The sequence below is a fragment of the Falco rusticolus genome, chromosome 1, assembly GCF_015220075.1.
Source record: "Falco rusticolus isolate bFalRus1 chromosome 1, bFalRus1.pri, whole genome shotgun sequence".
Classification (NCBI taxonomy): Eukaryota; Metazoa; Chordata; class Aves; order Falconiformes; family Falconidae; genus Falco; species Falco rusticolus.
In genome coordinates this window covers 77,096,190-77,117,033 of record NC_051187.1, presented here as the reverse complement: position 1 = coordinate 77,117,033, position 20,844 = coordinate 77,096,190, and the positions used below count along the sequence as shown (strand labels likewise).

The 20,844-nt window shown below is 39.2% G+C and overlaps 1 protein-coding gene across 3 annotated transcripts in view; it reads left to right on the top strand.

Annotated features, from left to right (window-relative positions):
* Positions 1 to 20,844, top strand: part of AFAP1 (actin filament associated protein 1) — a 121,518-nt gene that overhangs the window by 75,856 nt on the left and 24,818 nt on the right. For all 3 annotated transcript variants that reach the window (XM_037385475.1, XM_037385468.1, XM_037385482.1), the window contains exons 5-9: positions 2,197 to 2,408; positions 5,432 to 5,611; positions 15,355 to 15,447; positions 16,983 to 17,067; positions 20,457 to 20,606. In XM_037385475.1, coding sequence (XP_037241372.1) covers positions 2,197 to 2,408; positions 5,432 to 5,611; positions 15,355 to 15,447; positions 16,983 to 17,067; positions 20,457 to 20,606 — 720 coding nt within the window. The remainder of the gene's footprint in view (positions 1 to 2,196; positions 2,409 to 5,431; positions 5,612 to 15,354; positions 15,448 to 16,982; positions 17,068 to 20,456; positions 20,607 to 20,844) is intronic.

Sequence of the window (20,844 nt, the reverse complement as noted above, 5' to 3'; positions counted from 1 at the left end):
CAAATATCTTATTAGTAATTAAACAGAAAACAAACAAAAAAAAAAATCAAACAGAGTAGTATTTCCATATCTCAAGATATGAGTAGTGACTTCTGCTTCTTACCTTAAAAAAAAAAAAAAAAAGTTTCAGAATACTATTATTGCCAAGACTAGAAGAAAATCACAAATGAGGTAAAATAGTCTCATAGAAAGGGAGCAAACGTCAAGGTGAACATTGCGACAGTGTGGCACAGCTGCAACAAGGATCAGTACTAAATTCAGGAAAGGGCTGAGGAGGTTATGGGCATCTAAATATTTCTCTTTGGAAAAGGAAAAGGAGGAGTTAAAAGATGAAGTTCTCGGAGAGACAGCAACTTTAGGTTATGGCAGCTTGTCCCTTAGCCTGTGTCTTTGGGAGAAGGCCTTCTTGAAGACACTAATTTAATGACTAGACCTTACATCTTCATGACACCACATGAATCATTGGCTTTGAACAGACTGGCATGCTGCTGTGTGCTTGAGACTGGTCCATGAGCTCTCAAGCATTTCCTGGTGTTTCTGTGTGAAGTTTGTGGATAGCCACTCCAAAAGGAGGTTGGGGGAGCGGGGAGAAGGTTTTGGTTTGGTTCTGGTTTTGACAGGCTTTTCTTCAGGACGTTTTCCTGCTTCATGGGGAGGAAGAAAGAAGAGATGAAGTGGCAAGTTCTACTAAATCATACACATTCTTTTAAACAAATACGCAAAAATAAATACTCTGAAATTAATGTTTCCCAGTCTGTCAGCTTAAACATCTAACAAAATTTTCCATCTTTCTCTTGATTTTTATAATGCAAGTGAAAAAGTGTAGTGTTTTCCCATTGACAATCATCTGAGGCTTTTACCAGTTGCTCACGTGGAGCTGCCCTAAACCAAATGCGCCATGGAATTGACAGAAGATGGCAATTCAATTTAATTTAAAAAAAAAAAAAAGTTTCCAGACCTTCAAATTTTATTTTCATTTCACTTTGCGATGAAGATACACTGTTTTGTACGCTTTTGTGAAACCACAAATTGGATTGGAATATCTAGTCTTGTTCGGGAGATGTGAGGTCTGGCTATATCCCATTCTGGCCATGCACGTAGGGAGGAGCTGACGTAGAATGAGCTTTCCAGCAATCCACTCTCTTGTCCTCTTCCCATTTGTCCCAGGTCTCCTTCCTACCTCCCAACAGTGTCCTAAATACCCAGCTAAAGCAAATGAGAGATTTTCTTCCAACTTCTGGCCTAAAAATATATCAAAGTCTACTTGAAATGTTTAGATGAAATTTCAGCTGTTAAAAATATTCCAAGCAATTTTCCTCCACGGGTGCATGTGCCAGTGGATAGCCGTCATGCCTTCAGGTGTTATTATCTGAAGGGCTTTCTATCTACATACCCACACAAAGAAATAAATTAGTATGGATGGTGGAAGAGAGGGTTCTGTGACAATGGCAAATTGGGTTTGTAGTTGAGGGAACTGCTGGAGCTGACTGCATCACTGAAAATGGAAAGCCTGAGCAAACTGTTTAATTAAAAAGGAATCATGCCATTCCATCACCAAACTGGGAGCAGGATTAAGGATTTTAGGCAAAGCACATAACAAAACTTATTTTGGCAGAAAGCCTTCGACTCCAGCAGAATCTAGAGTTCAAGGAACAGCATTGTCTATTCAGCGTTAATTGTGTCAGTGCAGGTGCTGTATTTGAGAATTATATGAAGTGTTATGATAGGTAGATAATGCCCTGTGATGTACTTTTGTGACCTTCATCATATTCAGTGTTTGTTTCTTAACATGCTGTACTAATACTGACATTTCTGAGCCTACATTTTGTGTTATGTGATAGGGCAAGATGAAGATGTTTCTGTGTAAAAGAATTACAAAAGATGAAGGTATCTACCAAATAGTATTTCGAAGTTAATAAAACACTACCTAAAATTCTAGCTATGTATTGCCAGCTTATTCTTTCAATTAAAATCCCCATGGTGTCAGTATGGGTCTTCTATAAAGTTTCATAATGGAGCAGCATCTTATTCAATTAACTTAATGTATTGATACTTCTAAGCACTGAGACAGTAATTTGTTCGTGGCTGACTTTCAAAAGCCTTAACTTAAAATGTACCCTGTTGATATTTTCCATTATTTCAGTATGCTTCACGGCTATAATGTTTTAATTTGACACTTTCATGCTTTTCTTAAAGATTATGACTCAGATGCTATGAGCAGCTCTTACGAATCCTACGATGAAGAGGAGGAGGATGGAAAGGGGAAGAAAATGAGACATCAGTGGCCTTCTGAGGAGGCCTCTATGGATCTGGTGAAGGATGCCAAAATCTGTGCCTTCCTCCTTAGAAAGAAACGATTTGGGCAATGGACCAAACTACTGTGTGTTATCAAAGAAAACAAACTACTGGTAATTTTTATTTTTATCTAGCTATATTTTCTTTGTACCTTTTAGATGATGTACTTATTTTTTACAAGAATCTGGGTTTTGGAATATGTTCTGCAAACAGTGGCCTTACCAAAGAGTTTGGTCATGATTTACCCAAGAAGCAGAGAAGCACTGAAATTATAAGTGTATCCTTTAGCCACTTGGAACTTTGATTTTTATTGCACTTAAACTTAAACCCAGGCAGTTCCCTGACACTAGAAAGAAAGCCTGGCCTGTTATCTTCTGACATATTTAATTTGGAAAAAAAATTGCTGAAACTGTAAATCCAATCTTTCATTCCCTGCGGACAAAAAAACTCATAGGGAGCTTTGTATATGAACTGTTGGATCAGACCGCTGGAGAGAAAAGTTCCTTGTTAGGCTGAGAATTCACTTGGCAGCATATGCCGTGGTAATGTATACACTTTAAACTAAACCTTTGCCATCTGTTCTGCGGTAATTACAGATGCAGTATTCACATGATGCACAGCTGCATTATAGAAAGGAAAGAAACAAGTGGATGTATTTGTTCCTTAAGCAAATCTGTTATGTTTCTTTCTGATTGGAGGCACCAGAAAAAGATTGCGTAAGTTAGTAAATTATAATTATCTGGCGATTGATATATTTTTATTTTCTCAAAAGAGAGCCTAATAGAGGGGAACACTTATTTCTGTGTCATTATAAGTGAACTAATACTTACAGTACTAAATATGTTGGGGTCTTAAGCACTCCCTACCTTCCTGTCTGGTGCTTCCAACAGTTGTTACTAATCATGTAACTAATAATTACTGCAGTATCACAAATGTTAAAAGCTGATTAACAAGTGATAGAACATTTTCTGTAGAACCTCAGCATTCTACACTGGCACAATGTAGCTTAGGTGTGTTCACTTCCCAAGTATATTTTTGCTTATGGCAGTATAGAGAATAGCAAGGTATGAAGTAGAGGTTTCTGAAAATACAGCTTGAATGAATTTGCCAGTTTTCAGTGGTTACTGAGGATTTAATTTTTGTATTGTCCTCTGTTTAAATGTTGACTAGAATGTTAATCCTGATTCAGTTTTTATTATATATTTTGATATAATGCCATTATCCTTAGCCCACATTTTTAGCATCATATATCAGGATCATACCAAATTTCAGGACTGTCTGATAATAGCTTGAAGAAAAAGACAGAAAGAGGGAAAGAGTCAGATTTTTCTCTGAAGTCACACAATATTTCTTCTACAATTATGTTTGTTGTTTTGTGTAGAAATATGTTATTTTTTCTATTTTCATTTCCTTTAGCCACATGTGTGGTCTGAAAAGGTTTTAATTTCCTTATAGGGACTGTTTTTCAGTAATTCTGTAATGGGGATTAAAAAAATAAAAATCACAATAGGAGTCTAATACCAAGTTACACAAGATTGGTTTATTGTTTGAAGGAGGACTTAGACATTTAACTTATGAGATATGCAAGTAAAACAAATATATGTTCTTAGGGATTAGTAATTGCTTGTGTTATAAATGCAACTGTCATCATAAAACCAAAATATTTTAACTAGAATTAGACATTAGAAATCAGTTTTTGTAGGGAATTGTTTTTACTTAGTCTTTAATATATAGATACTTCAGTTTTAGTGATGTATATTTGTAATTAAAATATTTAAATGAATATAAAGGGAATTCTATGCTGCTTATTGCTGCTTCAAGTGACTAGTCTTGTATGTTTTCAAGATTTCATAGCTTGAAAACAATATTTTTTTAATGTTACAAACTTAAAATCTGTGACCAAGCTAGGGAAACTTTGAGTTAATGGACTTTGGAGAGGGAATGAAGATTATGAGTGATCTGCAGAGGCTGGTTTAGAGTAGCTGTATTTACTCAGCATAAATTACAGTGTTTATAACATACTTTTAACAGCTACTGTCTTCCTGACAGTTGCATCATGACATGAACACTGCTACAGACATGCAAAATTTTGTGCTTTTTACTGTTCTCATTTATACTCTATGTATGCATATAATAATTAGTCTTCTTTATTATCAGATACATTCTTTATTATCAGATACCTCTTTATAATCAGATACCTTCTTAGCCTTCGTGCTTATTTGTAAGAGTGAAAGCCCGATTTACATAAATATATAAAATAACTGGATGTTCATATACACAGTTAAATGTTCTGTAGTCTGGCACTATGACAGCTTTAGGAACCTCAGCTCTCCTGATGTGTTGGAAGGTGGGTATAGGGTTAGGGTCTTATAGGACAAGTGATGCAACGTGGAACCCTTCACCTTTAGATCACCAATTCAAACTTAGAGCAGGTCACCAGTGATCCAGCATGAAATGGCTGTTAATTGACAGCATTTACTAATGAGAGAAAAAAACATCGTCATATACATATATGTAAGTCATATAGTTTTAGTCAGGAGCTTACAAAGTAAACTAACATGGAGATTTATGCAGCTTCGTGCAATGACTATTAAACTGTATTAGCTGAAAAAGTGGGGCTTTGCCCCCTTTCCACACTGTGGCAATATTGAAGAAAAAGAACAGCTGAGCGAGGCATGTGCCACTGCCCCTGCAGCTGCAGTGTGTAGGCACTGATGTAGATTTGCCTTGGTGTGCTGGGCTGTTGATGGAGGGCAGGGTAAACATCTGGGCTTTAAAGTCATTAACTGTACAAGTTTATTCTGTGAACAGATACCCTATATCTCCCTCTTCCTACCTGATCAAGGTCAAGGTTGAGTCATAAGGATAACATAGAGAAGCTTAATGCTCTCTATATCTTCTACCTGTCCTGCAATAGAAGAAGTCTGTCAATGTCAGTCTGGAAGTAATTCTGCTTTTACAGAGGGGATGAGAAGGAGAAATGCAAAGTTGGCATTGGCTGAACTCTGTGGTATGAGGTAAAGGGATGTGTGAAAAGCATTAAAATTAAAAAACAGCGTTTCCATATAATAACAGCTTTCCCCCAAGGTTCAGAAAAGTTATATCTAACTTTTGAACTTTCTTTGCATTTATTTAGTGTTACAAAAGTTCCAAGGACCAGCAGCCCCAGATGGAACTGCTCCTGAATGACTGCAGTATCACATACATTCCCAAAGACAGCAAAAAGAAGAAGCATGAGCTGAAAATCTCACACCAAGGAGCAGATGCCCTGGTTCTGGCAGTGCAGAGCAAAGAGCAGGCGGAACAGTGGCTAAAGGTAAGGGGGCATTTCTGACCGGGAGCTTTTCCACTCACAAAGCGCTTCCACTGCCTTCTCAGTTGCTGTTAAAAACTGAGATACAGACAGCAGTTTTCAGGCAAATTGAGCCCACTTCAATCCTATGTAATTTATGACTGCAGAAATACAGACTTAATGTTTAGGTCCCGGAGCAGCTCCTCAGGCAGACTGGCAGCTCAGTGTTAACGCAGGTGTTGCTGCTGCGTGTGGTTTTTGCTGCTAATTGCACAGTAATCTGGAATCGACAGAAGTGGCAAATTCCCTTCCAGCTTCATCTCCAGCTCGTGTTCCAGAAAGCTTTGGTGATTAGGACACACTGATAATGAGCTGGAGGTTCAAATTCCCTAAGGTGGAGGGGGCTGGCACCCAGGTTGCTTTTTGGAAGTGGTATAGATGCCTAGCTGCTGTAAGCTACCCTGCAAAAACTGGGATACCAGTGTCATAGTTACTTTTTCAAAAAGAAGGGTATCTGGGAAGATACCTGTTTGAATTGCTCTGCGTGCAGAAATAGCCTTCAGCTTCCTGAAGTCAATTCAAGTTTGCTAATCCTGGTTTAGCAGCGTTATCATCTGTTATGTTTTTTTTCTGGAAGTACAGACTTCTGAGAAATGAGGTTTTGTCATCTTGCACTCCTTTCTGTTTAGTGTCTGCAAATGTGGAAAATCCCAGCGTGAGGGCTGCAGTTTTAGATCCTAACCAGATTACTAGTATTTATGTTGGACTCTGCCAGTCTCAAACGTGGAGGTCAGTGAAGCAGTGTGGGAAACTATCACTGCTGTTTCAGTAGCTTGTTTCAAGACCTTGAGATCCAGCGTTTTAAATGCATGTAGAAATCTGAAAGCATAAGACTCATGAGGCATTCTCCATGCCGTGCTCTGATCTGACCTTATATGGTGCTTATTTTTCTAAGAATAAATTGTATTTTTCCAAATACAATCAAATTAAACACACAGGAATTTCCTGATGGCAGATTGTTTTTCTGCATAAGAGAGAGACATAAAATGCAGCTTAAGAGGTATGAGTTCTGCTGTGGGGTAATTTACTAAATGGAAAATTAATCTGTAATTTCCTGGTTTTCATTATTTGAATATACCTTTTGGGGGTTTGCGGTTTGTGTCTCTGTGTGTGTTTGGTTTTGACTGTGAGTTTGTATCTTAGGTTCAAAAAGGCACTCTCTGTTGTTTTTTTAATAGAAGCTAATCACAGCCATGTATTTGTTAGGCTTCTTCTAACATCCATATTTTGTTTTAAATTTTAAAATTTAGAACCATCCAAGTACCCCACTAGCTCACCTAGAGTTTCAAAAACACCGATTGGAATGAAAGAAGTTCATAGGTCATATTCTTTTCCAAGGGAATTCTGCTGTAATTAGATTATAGTAACTGCACCGTGATTTCCTGTGTTGTTCTAAACATGGGTTTAGTAATGCTGAATTGATTGGCATTTAGCAGACTTTCATTAAAATAATTTTCTTTTTCTTTATTAAATTGTGCATAAAGCAGGCAGGCAGGCAGACAGAGCAGTGCTAGATTTTTCCATATCCCAGATGCATTCCTTTATTATTCCTTCCATTTATTTATTATTTTAAATAAATAAATAAATAAATACATTGTACAGTTGCATGTTAACGAAGTTGTGTGTGCCAAGGGTGAATGGCCAGGCAATACGGTATCTGCAAAGCATTTGGAGACAGTCTGACAGCACTTTATTCAGTTCCTTCATGCTGCAAAACTCCCTATTAATAAAAAAACTCTTTCAGGTACATGGCAGTGCTGCTGTATGCTCAACTTCCAAGTGCTCAGCGCTGCCGCAGCTCTCTGTTCTGTGCAGTACAAACTGCTGATCCAACAGCTAGCCAAAAGTGGTCTGTGCAGCTCTTGCTACAGCTGCAGTGTTTTCAAGAAGTATAGCTTTTTGTGGAAAAACACATTGCTTTTTATGTTTTTTAAAATGTAGCAAAAATTGAGGCTTGTTTTTATTATTACGAAAATAATTATTTTTTGCTCATTCAAGCCGTAAAATGAGCTTCTGATAATCATATGTGGCTTTGTGTAGGAAGTTCCTATATGGAGACGGAGATCAAACTGTCTTGGGAGAAGTGGTTCTGTCACTCAGAGGGCTGGGGTCCTCCCCACCACTCTCTCAGCTGTGTGTGACTTCTGTAGTTAATAAAATAGGCAGATTCAGAGATGGACAGTAAGAAGGGTCACCACAACCACATTTGTAAATCATAAGGTGCCTTCTCTGTCAAAGATGCTGTACCAATACATGCCAGTGGAGCTAGGTTATCACTCAGGAGCAACCAGTTCTCATGAATTCATATATAAGTGTCAAATTAAAGCTTTACTCTTGAGCCTCTAGTTGGAGGCTAGATTTTCCCATGAAAGCTAAACCAGATTATTGTTTTTTTAATGTAATGTTACCGGTATAAAATAGATTTACTTAAGTAAATAATTTTAAAATGCCTGTTGGAAAGCAAGTGCAAAATAAATGGAGAATATTTTAGCCCTGTTTCATAAAGATGACACCAAAAAAGCCCAGCTGATAAACCTAGTGCAGATTAAAGTCTAGACTGGAAACCACAAAGGGAGTTTCAGCTTTACCAGCTAACAAATGCTTGATGAAAAGAAGATAGCTGATGTCCCCAAAGAGCCTGTCGATTTCAGAGCAAGGAGCATAACTAGTACAAATTCAGGCTAGAGCTGAGATCATAGCAGTAATACGGTGGGCAACAGAAAGTGGTCAAATTTTCCATCCTTGAGTTTTAAAACATTCCCACAAAAATGTACATGAAAAAAGTGTGTGCAGTTACACACCCTGACCCAAAGATGAGCTTTTTTCCATGTGTGCTTGAGTGTATGTGCATCTGTGTGCACTTTTGTGCATTTGTCATCATGTAAGGTCTTAAATCTACTTGTTTGTCTCGGCACGTCCAGCAGACTGGTGAAGCTGTGCTTACTTGTCAGCATCCCTGAGAAATGCTATGGGAAAAATAGGACTACTAAGAACATGACATTGCAAGATGGTTGTTTAGTGGCTTCATTCATACAGATGAATGCGTTCTGTGTGCAGGACCTTCAGGCCAGGCCACAGAAAACTGCTCTCAATATTAAAAATACATGGATGCCAAAGAAATTAAGTTCTGAAGTAGCCTTTTGTAGAAGACCAGTAGAAGAAGAAAATGGTGGTAGTGGCTGGTCCCAAGGCCACCTCTTCGTCTTACCATTGCCTCCAGCAAAAATGTATTTCTGTCGTATCACACATGAGAGGTAATCTATCGTTTTGGAGTACTGGCCTTGATTTTCATTTTCCCTGACGTTAGGCACCCTTTGTTAACTTTTCTTCGTTTTACAGCGTGCAGCCATTTTGCAGCAGTCCCTTCAGCTGAGGGTCTGTGATTGAGCAGTGAATCTCTCAGGCATAAGTAGACATTTCTTCATCTGTCATTGTGACAATGTTCAGTCAGTTCTGAACTTGTGATAAGAAAGTTTTTTTGCCTTGAAGAGAGAAGAAAGTCAAGGTTGTGACTATATCCAGTCATCCAGAGACCCTGCAACACTCCTCCTAGAATTCTTAATCCAGTTGTCCTACTCAATTTCCATCTCTGATAACTTCATGTTGTCTCTCATAAAAGTCCTTGAAAACATTTTTTTTTTTTTTCACTGCCCTGGGCTTAGTGAGGGGAGTCAAGTAACTTCTGGGCTCCAGTCTTAATGTGGACTGAGTTTTAAAGAAGAATAAACTACTGACAGAGCTGCTCTTCTACCAGTTTAAATCTGCAAAAAACTGACCTTGTAGCTGTAAACACTGTGTGGCTGGTCTTACTTTCTGTGGGAGTTTCCAGCCAGAGATCTCAAAACACTTCAAATGTTACTTTCTTGGCTTAAGTAATGCTCCCCAAAGAGGTTATTATCTCCATTTTGTAGCTGAGTAGAGTCAGCTGCTGAATGACCATACCTTAAAGCTGAGTGGGGAAAGTGTGTTTGGGGATGCGTGCTCAGTACAAGTGATTTCCGTATAGCATTTGTTAGTTGGTAAGTAATGTCAGGAACATACTGGGTCCCAAGACAGTCAGGCTGTTCTTTTTCCACCTCATGTCATCACCAGTGGTGAAGGCTTTGCAAACTAAATTAAACCTCCCAGGACTTACACCCCTGTTGTCTCAAAGAGGTGGTGTTAGATACCTTGATTCAAATCACAGCGAGGTCAGTGCGTGTGTGTAAGGGCTGTTGAGGACTTAACCTGGAGATGGGATGAACTGAGCTGACATATGGGAGCCGTGCAGCCTTTGACAGAGCCAGAGGACCCCAGCTTGGCTGGGAACCGGGGGGGGGTGGTGGGTGACCGGCACCACAGTAAACGATGCATTACTTAAAAAAACAGATGCATGTGTAAATGAAAAAAAAAAAAAAAAAAGCCAATCAAAACCACACCAATTAATCCAGAACACAAACATCCTATTTGCTTGTTTTCTCAGCTGTAAGTTTTCTTTAGGTTTCTGGCTAAAATAAGGAATAGAAGCTGTAGCAGAACCAAGGAGGGCTGAGACTTGGTCCCCTGCTTTCACGACTAGATACTATTCCTCCTCTCTCCTACTCACAGCTTTGGATGGAAAATTATTTAAATCATACCTAGCTCAGATTTACAGTCTAAAGTGTGGTCTGCATCCCTGCACCACCTGGGCTGGGGATGTGTGTCCCCTTGTGCAGGGTACCTCTGCCCTTGCGGCAGCAGTGCCTCCAGGCTCCCTCCCCAGCCACCCAGAACCTCTGTCCCGGGGCTCTGCCCCATCCAGTGGCCATATATAGCAGCAGATTTCATGGTTATAACACAGGAGAAATGGTATAGGGGTTTCCTTGGATAAATAAGTCTGAAAAGTATTTTTAAGGGGATATACATGTGCTAAAGATAGGCTTGCTGGCTGCTAGTCTGCTAGGATCTCATCCCCACTTTGCTCAGACAAACAGCAATAAGGAAAAAAGATGAATCTTTTCAGCCTGAGGGATGCATGACAGTTATGTTTTCCACTACAGAATGTAAAGGGGGTTTCTTGTTGAAACTTAAAGCATAGGCTACGATGTCAGTAATTTCTGCTTTTCCTCTAATTTATCTAGGTAAATTCCTTGCGGTGTTTCTTGTCTGCAAAATGCTAAGAGAATTGCAGTGCTCTCTTAAGGAGATGGAGATTGACACTAACCTATGTAGTGTGCAGGGGTTCAAAAGAGAAAGAAAGTAAGAGTTCGGTCATGCCAAAACGTTGAAGAGTCACAGAAAGTCAGTACTTCTCTAGCCCTGAAAAATGAGTGTTTCAGGAGTGAGCAATACTGAGTTGCATCTGGAGAAAAGCTGTTTTCGCTCTGCTGTGTTGTGCATAAGCAGATTTCAGCTTTACCATATTTCTGTCTTCAGAATTGAGCAGCAGAGACAGCGGATATAGTCCATCCCATTTCTAGTAATTCTTGTATCTGCAAAATGTGGGTAGATGGGAGTGATGGGGTGGGTGGGCTGGATGGATTTCTAGCCTGGTTATACGTGGAAGTGAAGCAAATGGGCAGTCAGGCCATCAGCTTACTCCCTAATCGCTTTTGAAGTCAATCATACTGAAAGCGTTCTCTGTAAATTTCATGAGAACACGAGACAAGATGAGATGCTGTAATCCTGTGGTAAGCACAACCTGCAGCCTGAGCTCATCACGTGGTATCCACCAGGAGAGAGGTCTGCAAGCTCCTCAGACACAGGACAGCTTTCAGTCTTATCTCTTACCAGGTCCCAAGGAGATCAACAAGGAACCATCTACAATTTTAGTACTTTTACTTAGAATTTGTAGGGTTTCTGTGTGTCAGGGTCTGGCTGGCCAGCAGCTAGCTTTCTGATGTTACTGCATAGCCTGTGCTTTGTATCTGAAGCTTCGATCTTTGAAGGTAGCTGGAAAAATCTGATTTGATTCTTCTGGCTTTGCATGAAAGAATAAATATAGGGCAAGTATTTTGCTTCCAGCCCTGGTGTCATTTAAAATAAGATAAAAGAATCATAGCAATCTGTAGGTGAGTGCAGGTATGAAAGTTTTATAGTAAATGTTAGTAAGGTAGTTTTGAAGAGAGAAGTATTCCAGACACACCACGTGGCAGAAATTCTACTGACTTCACCTGTCATTGTCAATCGCTCAGGGCAGGGAATCTTTCCAGCTTTCTACCTGCAAATTATTTCCTCTGCTTCTCGTGTCACTGAGCTCAATGTGATACACTGGTGTATATCCTGATCCAGCTGGGGATTTAGGACCTTTCTATAAAGGTCTAGAGAAAAAGTCTTACAAGGAGTGGCTGAGGGAACTGGGGGTGGGGGTGGGGGGGTAGCCTGGAGAAAAGGAGGCTCAAGGCAGGAATCTTATCGCTCCCTACAACTACGTGAAAAGACGTTGTGGTGAGGTGGGGTTCGGTCTCTTCCCCAAGTAGCGAGCGACAGGACAAGAGGCAACGGCATCAAGTTGTGCCAGGGAAGGTTTAGATTGGGTGTTAGGAAACATTTTCTCACCAAAAGTGCTTTCAAGCATTGGAACAGGCTGCCCAGGGAAGTGGTGGAGTCACCATCCCTGGAGGTATTTAAAAGATGGGTAGATGTGGAATTTAGGGACATGGTTTAGTGGTGGCCTTGACAGTGCTGGGTTAACAGTTGGACTTGATGATCTTAAGGGTCTTTTCCAACCTAAATGAGTCTATGACTCTATAAATAAGGAATAATAATACAGTTCAGGCTGCACAACCTTTTTCCAGGTCTGCATTTGGAAGAGGCAGTTCTGAAGTCTGCTAATTGTAACATTCTATGTAATGGTAATTGTGGTATTTTAAATTCTCGTGATGGAATGATGGAAGATTATTTTAAATTTATTTAGATTTGAGGCTATCCAAAGACATGAAAGGTCTTCATATATTTAAAATATTTGAATAGTCTGTTTATGATCTCAGTGTGATTTTCCTGGCAGATAACCCTCCGTGTGTGTATGTAATGTCCAAAGGCATTTGTGGTGAGAAAAAGAATGATTTCCCTTTTTTAATGTGTGAGAAAACTGAAACTATTAATGGAGTTCGCGCCATTACAAAGTGTTCTCAGTACATCCTTCCAGATTATGCCAATTTTTTAAAAAATAACACATTTGTGGATTCCTTTTATTTGCTTTCTAGTTTTGGAGCCATTAAGATGCATTTATTCATATTTTCACATGTTTTATTGCAATGGATACAAGTTTGGTGGCCTCCTTTCCTCACTCTTACTCACAACTGTTTTTTAATGAAAATAGTGATCTTTTATTTTCGTATGACTCCAGGAGATGGAACATAGAAAAAATTCACAAGAACTCTGAGTCTTGTGATTGAAATTATGCAAGTTGGCAACACCGGTGGAATGTTTTATCCTTAAAATTTTGAGTTAAAGCTATAAGCATGTGAAAACCACATTTATAATGGCAGCTGTCTGCAAACATAATTATAGAGAGTGCATCCAGGCAACCATTATATATTAAAGGCATTTCGTCCTGGTGAGCCGTAGAAGTATGACTTTTATGCTGTGCATCATACACAATTATATGGCAGACAGAAGGTGATGCACGAGTCTTTGCCAGTGAACCCCTTGAACTCAGATGAAGTGCTGGATCCTGGAATATGCATTCACCTCAGATCTTGCCATGAACTTCCATTTGATAGCGTGTCTTTTTTTAAATCTAGAATTAATTACAACCCAATTAAACACTTCAACTTCTCCTTAAATATGTGAGGTATGATAAGAACCGGATTTACTTGAGTGCATGACTTTGCACATACTATTCAGTTAGTGCTGCCAAATCATTTCCCTCTGTTCTGTCTGTAACTCCCATTACTATCTGCCTTTGCCAAAATTAACTAACTGTGTGGTGTGAGCAGATGCTGAAAACATGAGCCATTGAATCAGGGTCATGCAGGAGACAGAAATGAATGTTCCCAGAAACTGTACGGTCACATTTCTCTAAGAAGGAAACCAGCAGTGTATTGACACTGTACTGAGGACCAGCAAGTGAAAATAAAACAACACACATTAAAAAAAAAAAAAAAAAATCTTAGGATTTTTGGGGAATTTAGGACTACGTTTAATGCTGAGGTGGAAATGCTCTACAGCAGATGTATGTAAATATTCTGTTACAAAGGACACTAAGTTCCATGAAATACCGTGCTTATGTTTCTGGGACAAGATACTGGGAAGTGTAGACAGTCAAGAAAGGATGCTGAAGTGTTTTAAGATACTAGTTCAGAAATAAAAGCATAGGTTCATTTCCCTGTTCTGCTTAGATTTTGTTAAGTGACATTGAATGCATGATTTAATCTATCTTTTTCCATCTGTAAAATGGGGCTGATGCTCTTTTTTTTTTTTGGCATATAATGCCTGTAATTTATTATGTGCTCATGAGTTGTAGCAATAGAGTCTTTGTAAGCCATAAATGTTTGATTTGTTTAGCTGTACTGTTAAAGGGAACTTCAATGCTGTGAAAGGACTGTTTGATGCCATCTTTAGCTCTTTAATAGTTTCCACATCAAAATTGCTCAGTTTGAAACTAATAAGACGTTGTTTATTGTTTTGCTTTTCCTCTCCTTGAAAGAACTCTGGATTTTGACTGTTAGCTGATGGCTGTTTTCCCTGGAACTAGGAGTTCTCAGGCCAGATCCTCCTCTCTGCCAGTTGGGCTTGCTGTAAACAGTGTAAAGGGAGGAGCTGGATATGTAAACACATATATGTACATGTAAAGGGGAAAGTTTCCATGTCTAGGGGTAATGCTTCCAGCAGAGCTGGGTGCCTGCCTTAGCTCGCTTGGCCGTGCCACCCTCACATGGCTGCATGGCTGTAATCAGCAGCGTAGAGCTCAGCACCCCCTCGGTGCAAGTCTGAATGGAGAGTGGGGACCTGTTCTCATCAGCACAAGCAATTACAGACTGATAATGGGCTGGTGGTAACATCACAAGAGATAAAAAACTTAATTATATTCATGGGGATTTATCAAATGTCTTTACTCATCATCGTTTTTTACATTTATATAGTTTCAGGTTTTTAAGTTCTTCAAGTTCTATCAAAATCTCAGTGAATTCTAGGTTCTGGATTCTTCTGTAACTTTTTAAGAGCAGACAGTGCCATTCCCATTTCTTCGAAACATTTACAATTACTTTGACCTATTCCTTTATGTCAGTGTGCAAGCATAGTACAAAAATGCCACGAAATACCACTGTGCAGTATTAACTGTAAGTCGATCAGCACTTCATTAGTTCTCCAACAGCAAAAAAAGAGCAGCTGGGTAGTGTATTATGCAAAACTCTTGTCCTTTGACTTGTAGGACCTTGGATGTAATCCCACTTTTTTGTCATCATAATGAAATTAATTTGGTGCTGTCAACCAAGTTCATATTGCAAAAGTAGCACATGGAAATCAGCAGCACTGTTGGTTTCTTTACTCAGGAGAGACATGGAGCTTAGCTTGTCTAGAAACTGAAACCTTCCACCTCTAGACATTATGCTCCTCCAGGTCATATGTGAAATGAATTGGGGAGACAGTGTGGAGAAGTTGATGCAGTGGCAGCCTGCCTGACACCTGCCAGCCTAGTAAACCACACCCATGTGTTTCTCCTTCCCATGTCCCTTCTCATTCGTTTATAATTTCTCTGATTTGTATTTTATGAATAATTAATAAGTTTTGCCTTGTCTCCTAAGGTTATAAAAGATGTGTGCAACAACTGTACAGGAGCTGTAGACTCTGATGGACCGTTGTCGAGTTCTCCAGTACACAAGGTGGAGCTAGAAAAGGTGAAGTGATCAAAATGATGAATGCAAAATCCCTTATGATTATTTATTAAAGAGGCACTGCTAGACACTGGATGTAAAATACTTGCTGACTTGTACTGCTGTTTTAGACTATTGATCCCTGTGTTGTTTTTGTTTGTTTGGATACCTGCACACATCCTACAGAGGTAAGACTTCTGCCACGTGTATTCATTTGGTCACAAACGGCAGGCAGACTGGCTCGTGTCCATTAGCAGCTTCTCTTCAGCCACTGAGAAGGGCACAGGCTAAGCAGGTGTGATATGTGTGCTGTGCTGCAGTGGTACTCTGTCAAGTGCAAAGCACAGGCAGGGATGCCACTCTCAGGGAAGAATGGCCGAAGATTATACAAGGGTTTTAAGGGAAAGTTTTTTCTTTTGGGGAATTTAGTTCTTGAAGAGCTCCTGGGGCACGCTGAGGTCACTGTTTTGGCAGACCCTTTGAAATGTTTGTGCCTCAATCCAGAAACTTGGCTATTCCAGTGGTTGTCTCTGCTGCCTTGACTCAGCAGGATATGAAAGCAAGAATTAGGAGAGGGAGCTGCTCTTCAGGGAATTCTCAGCATATCACCAGCACCAATGTAAGCCCCTGTTCTGTTAAGGAGCCATGTGAGCAGATGCCTCTGCGGGCCCTGCTTAAAAGTCCCAGTGACAAAGGTTTTGTCACCAGGTTCCTGATGGCAAGTTCAACCCCTGTGGTGGAAGGACACTGCTGTCAGTAGTGTTGTTTTGCACCTGGGAAGATAAGAGCAAGGCATGTTCCACAGCAGCTCAGGCCTTGTGATTTCACAAGGCAAAAGCTGTTGTGTTTGCGTGCTACGGTATTAACAAAGTAACTGAAACTGCCGTGAAATTGTTGTTTTCTAAAATGCGTGCTGTAAAGAAGTGTAGCAAAACTTGTCATTCATTTCTTTTTGTGATAATTTGTACATCTTCATGGCTTCACCACTCATGAGTAATGTGGTTACCAAAACTATGCTGGCACAAGCTCTGTACTTCTTCATCCCATATCTTATACACAACCATCACAGAATAATCATGGCAAAGAATCTATTTCAAAAGCTTAATTTTTTGCACATATTGAAAGCACTGAAGCACCTTGTAGGAATGCATTATTTTCTATAAGTTGTAATTGTAAATGCATATATGAAGTATTATTTAAAGAAATAATTTAAAAATTGTTCTTCTCTGATCCATGGAATTGTTCATTGCTTAGCAGATTAACAAACAGCAACATTTAAAGTCTAGAAATTCATTAAAATATATTGTGTAATAATAAGTCTTGAATCATGATTATTTCACTCTTTGACTACAGTTTCAAATCTAGACCTGTTTTGTTATTCTGTGCTTTTCTAAAGCCTCTAGAACTGAAATTTTTGCTATATTCTATTTGTCTTCAGAGTGGATGAGAGCTTGAAATGTGTTTTACTTCATAGTAAACATACTTTTAAATTGACTCATGACACTTCATTTGGCAAAGGTGCCAACATTGTATGTCAACTAATCTCTTTGCCCCTGCAGAAACTGTCATTTGAGAGGCCAAGCTCAGATGGGGAGGGTGCTGTGGAAAATGGCATCACTACCGTGTGCAATGGGAAAGAGCAAGGTATGTCTCATATCCAGAGATATGTGATGTAAATAGTATGTGCATCTAGGGAGTAATAGGCAGTGAAATACCTGGCTTTTGTCTTTTAAAAACAAGCAGTAAAGTTTTTGAAAATTTTTATTAGGATTCAATTCGACTTAGAAAGTTGAATTATGTCAAGTGTGAGTCCTTAAAATTTTGCAGTAACAGAAGGCATTTGATGTTATTGGGCAGGTAAAATCAATATAATTAGTATAAGGAAACAGAATATAGAAATTTTGACTTGGCCTTTTGTGTGTTCAAAAATAGTCTTTCAGAGCTTGGGTGAGTACTGTAGGTAACTAACCATTGCTTTTAGTAACTCTGACTCTGTAGTGGCAACATAAATAGTGGGTGTATAGCTTCTAAGCAAAAAAGCTATCATTGAATACTAGAAGGCAAGAATTATGCATATTATATATATATATGTATGCATACATGTGTATGTATACACATATACACAGTTTATTGTGTATACACAGATACATATATATATAAAAAACTTTTGTGGATGATTACTTATATTAACATACTAAAATGTATATGATCCTGTAGTAACAGTGAGTTTGTGAGTATATATGCATAAAATTTTACATGTCCTACTTTGGAGCTGTGCAAGTTTTGTAGTCCTTATAATCTGACAAAAGTAAATCCCAGACTCAGAGGGAATTTTGTCTGAGTTGTGCTCTCTTCCCCATTTCATTCCCTCCTCCCCAAATCAGAAGAAATTCTGTGACTTTAACTTGCCGTATAACAATGGTACGTTTAGATAAGACATTTTTCTGCAGCTGTCAAGATGTAATGTGAGCTGCAGTGAGCACAATGTCGATACTGGCCTTGGTGCCAGCACTGTCTCGCCTTTTGACTCATTTCCTTTATCTCCTCCCTGGATTGTTTTCCAACATTTCCTGACTATACAGATCTCTGACATACCCAACAGTATGGAACAATGTCAGATTTCGTGGTTTCTACAAGTTGTGGTACATGGTTGGATTTCACCCTATAAAACCTTCTATTAAGCTTTCAAAAAGTGTGGTACCATTTCATTCTGTGAAACCTGCTGAGAAACATCTGTGACCCAAAAGCTGTGTTGTTCACGATGGCCAAAAGTGCCTAGTGGCTCAGGTGCCCCACGGGAGGCTTGTTGATGAAGCACACACTACTGGAAAGCCAGCCCAGCTTAGATATGCCAAGGAGGGTAATTAAAAATGCTAGTTGCTTTTGAAAATTATGGCCTTCAATATGTAGTAAATAAAAATAATTAGCATTACTGACTGCAAGGAGATTAAAATATCCCTGGCATCATTTTATGGGGTTCTGGATGAAGTTACGCTGGTCTTTTAAACAACGGATAGGAAACACTTAATGGAGTATGTGGGAAGGGAGACCCTGGCAACTGGTCACCTCCAGCTGTCACCCACCAGCCAGCCTCGGCTCTGCTCTTCACCAGCTGCTCATTTTGCTCTGGGGAAGGAAATGAAAAGAAAAGGCTTTTGTGAAAAAAATCACTAGCAGTAAGGCAATCAGTATATTCTTTAGATTTGAAAAGATTAAGTCATAGGCCTTATTTCTGCTGCCTCTCAGTTCTGCAGTGTGAATAAAAAGGTGTGAAAGGAAAATAGGACAGAAAACCAGAAAAAAACACTGAAATGGGCTTGTTCCACTGTTTGTTCATGCTCATAAGAATGATTCCTTTGGGCTTGTGTCTCAGAGATTAGTTATTCTGGGTCTCTGGTTGTTTTCAGTGCTTTTCATTTCCTCCCCCCTCAACAGCCACAGTTGGTCACTAGCTGGTGCTGCGAGGGATGGAGGCCTGTCTGCGGGCAGGCTCTGCCTTCCGGTCATCCCCTGGGCAGGGGGTGACATTGACAGATGGGTTGGGTAGCCTTCCTCCCTCGAACACGGGAGCTTCTTGCAGGTGTAGAGAGCAGGATATAAGTTGTGAACACCGCTCCCTTAGGAAGAGAGAATTAGACCTTTGCTTGCACGTGCGCATCACTGTGCTGGAGTTTGCTGGTGAACAGCTCTCCTTGCCTGAAAAGCTGCCTTTCCCCTTTGGCACTGCATGCAGCAGGTGACAGATTTGTACAGTCTTGGCACAGATACAATTTCTAAATAATGTTCCGTGATTGCTAACAATTAAGCTAAATATGATAAGATACCCTATTGTGAGCCCCAACCTGTGTGTATATTTTCTGTGCATTCTTCTTCCCAGTTCATCAATTCATACAGTCATTTCTTATATGAATATTTTGTCCTTTTTTTCCTCAGTTTACACAAGTCCATAATGACTAAATGTCGCCTGTTGCAAAGGGCAACGAAGCGATAAATTTATAGCAGCTCAGTAACTATCCTAAATGTATTTCTCATCAAAATCATGTATCAGGGCAAGCTAATGGGTATTTTTGCTGCCCTGTCAGTTAGGAGAGAGACAGTTATTCTATTGATGGAATCCAGATTAGGCCACTGAATGCAATTTCTGAAAGTTTATTTCATTTGTTTTTTGTTGTTTTTTTTTTTTTTGTAAATGAAAGGTCTGTCTTTCTGATGCTGTTTAATCTTAGAAACTTTTTTGTAAAAAAAAAAATTTAAGATTATAGTCATGTAGGCACTTTTAGAAATGGTATTCATCTTGCCATGTTATGTTCAGCAGCTCAGGATGCCTCAGTGCACAAAGCTGTAATACTACTAGTATCATATGAAGTTAATGAAAGCATAGACTGGATGTTAGCAAAATACCACTTTTCAGTAGAGCTTTTTCTTTCCAAGTCCTCAGGGTCACAGAAGGTGCCAAATTCTAACCATTGAATGCCTATAGCAATCCCACTAATTTAATTGTTAGTAGTTAATTTATAAGTCTTTTTCTAAAAGGTCCATTGTGATAACATACCTTAACCTAATTGTACATGGCAGGGGTATTTTCACTAGGCAAGCATATTCTGTCTCTGTTGCATACTTAATTGTTAAAGTATTTTGAGGTAAGTGTTTAGGAGCAACGAAGGATCATCTGGCTGGATTTTTATTCTTGTGTATATGAGCTAAATTTGTACGCAGGTACCTCAGTCATGCTAATAAATTGGATGATGACTGCTGTGGAAAGAGACTTGCAGCTTGATTGGATTTAATTAAATTAGAAGCTTGATTTTTGTTTTTTCTAATCCTTCTGAATGTCATGACTTTTGTAGCACAGAGGTTATTTGTAGGCATCTGCATTAGGGAGTGCATTTAATGTTTACCTCATTGCAGCCTGCAACTTTTGTACAAATGTCCACCTTGCACTAGTTTGGTTGAACTACTGTTTTTATTCAGGTTTTCTCTATTCATTGGTTAATTTAAACACACTAAAATACACACTTTTGCTTTCTTAACAGTGAAGAGGAAAAAAAGTTCAAAGTCAGAAGCCAAGGGCACTGTGACTAAAGTAACAGGGAAAAAAATAACGAAGATCATTGGTTTAGGAAAGAAAAAGCCATCAACGGATGAGCAGACCTCATCAGCTGAAGAAGATGTTCCAACATGTGGTAAGTGATTTTTCTCCTTCAGTCTTAAATGCACATTGTGACTAAAAGAAAACAAAATTCTAGCCTAGAAATTCTTCTAAAATTACTTGTACTGCTATAATTCTTCTTCCAACGTCAGAAGGATGCACTCAGACTTAAAGAGGAGTAATCACAGTCTTGTCATTTGAAAAGAGACTAAAAGAACTTGACATTTTAAATAAAATGGTAGCCCAGGCTCAGAACGAATGTCATTGTGCTT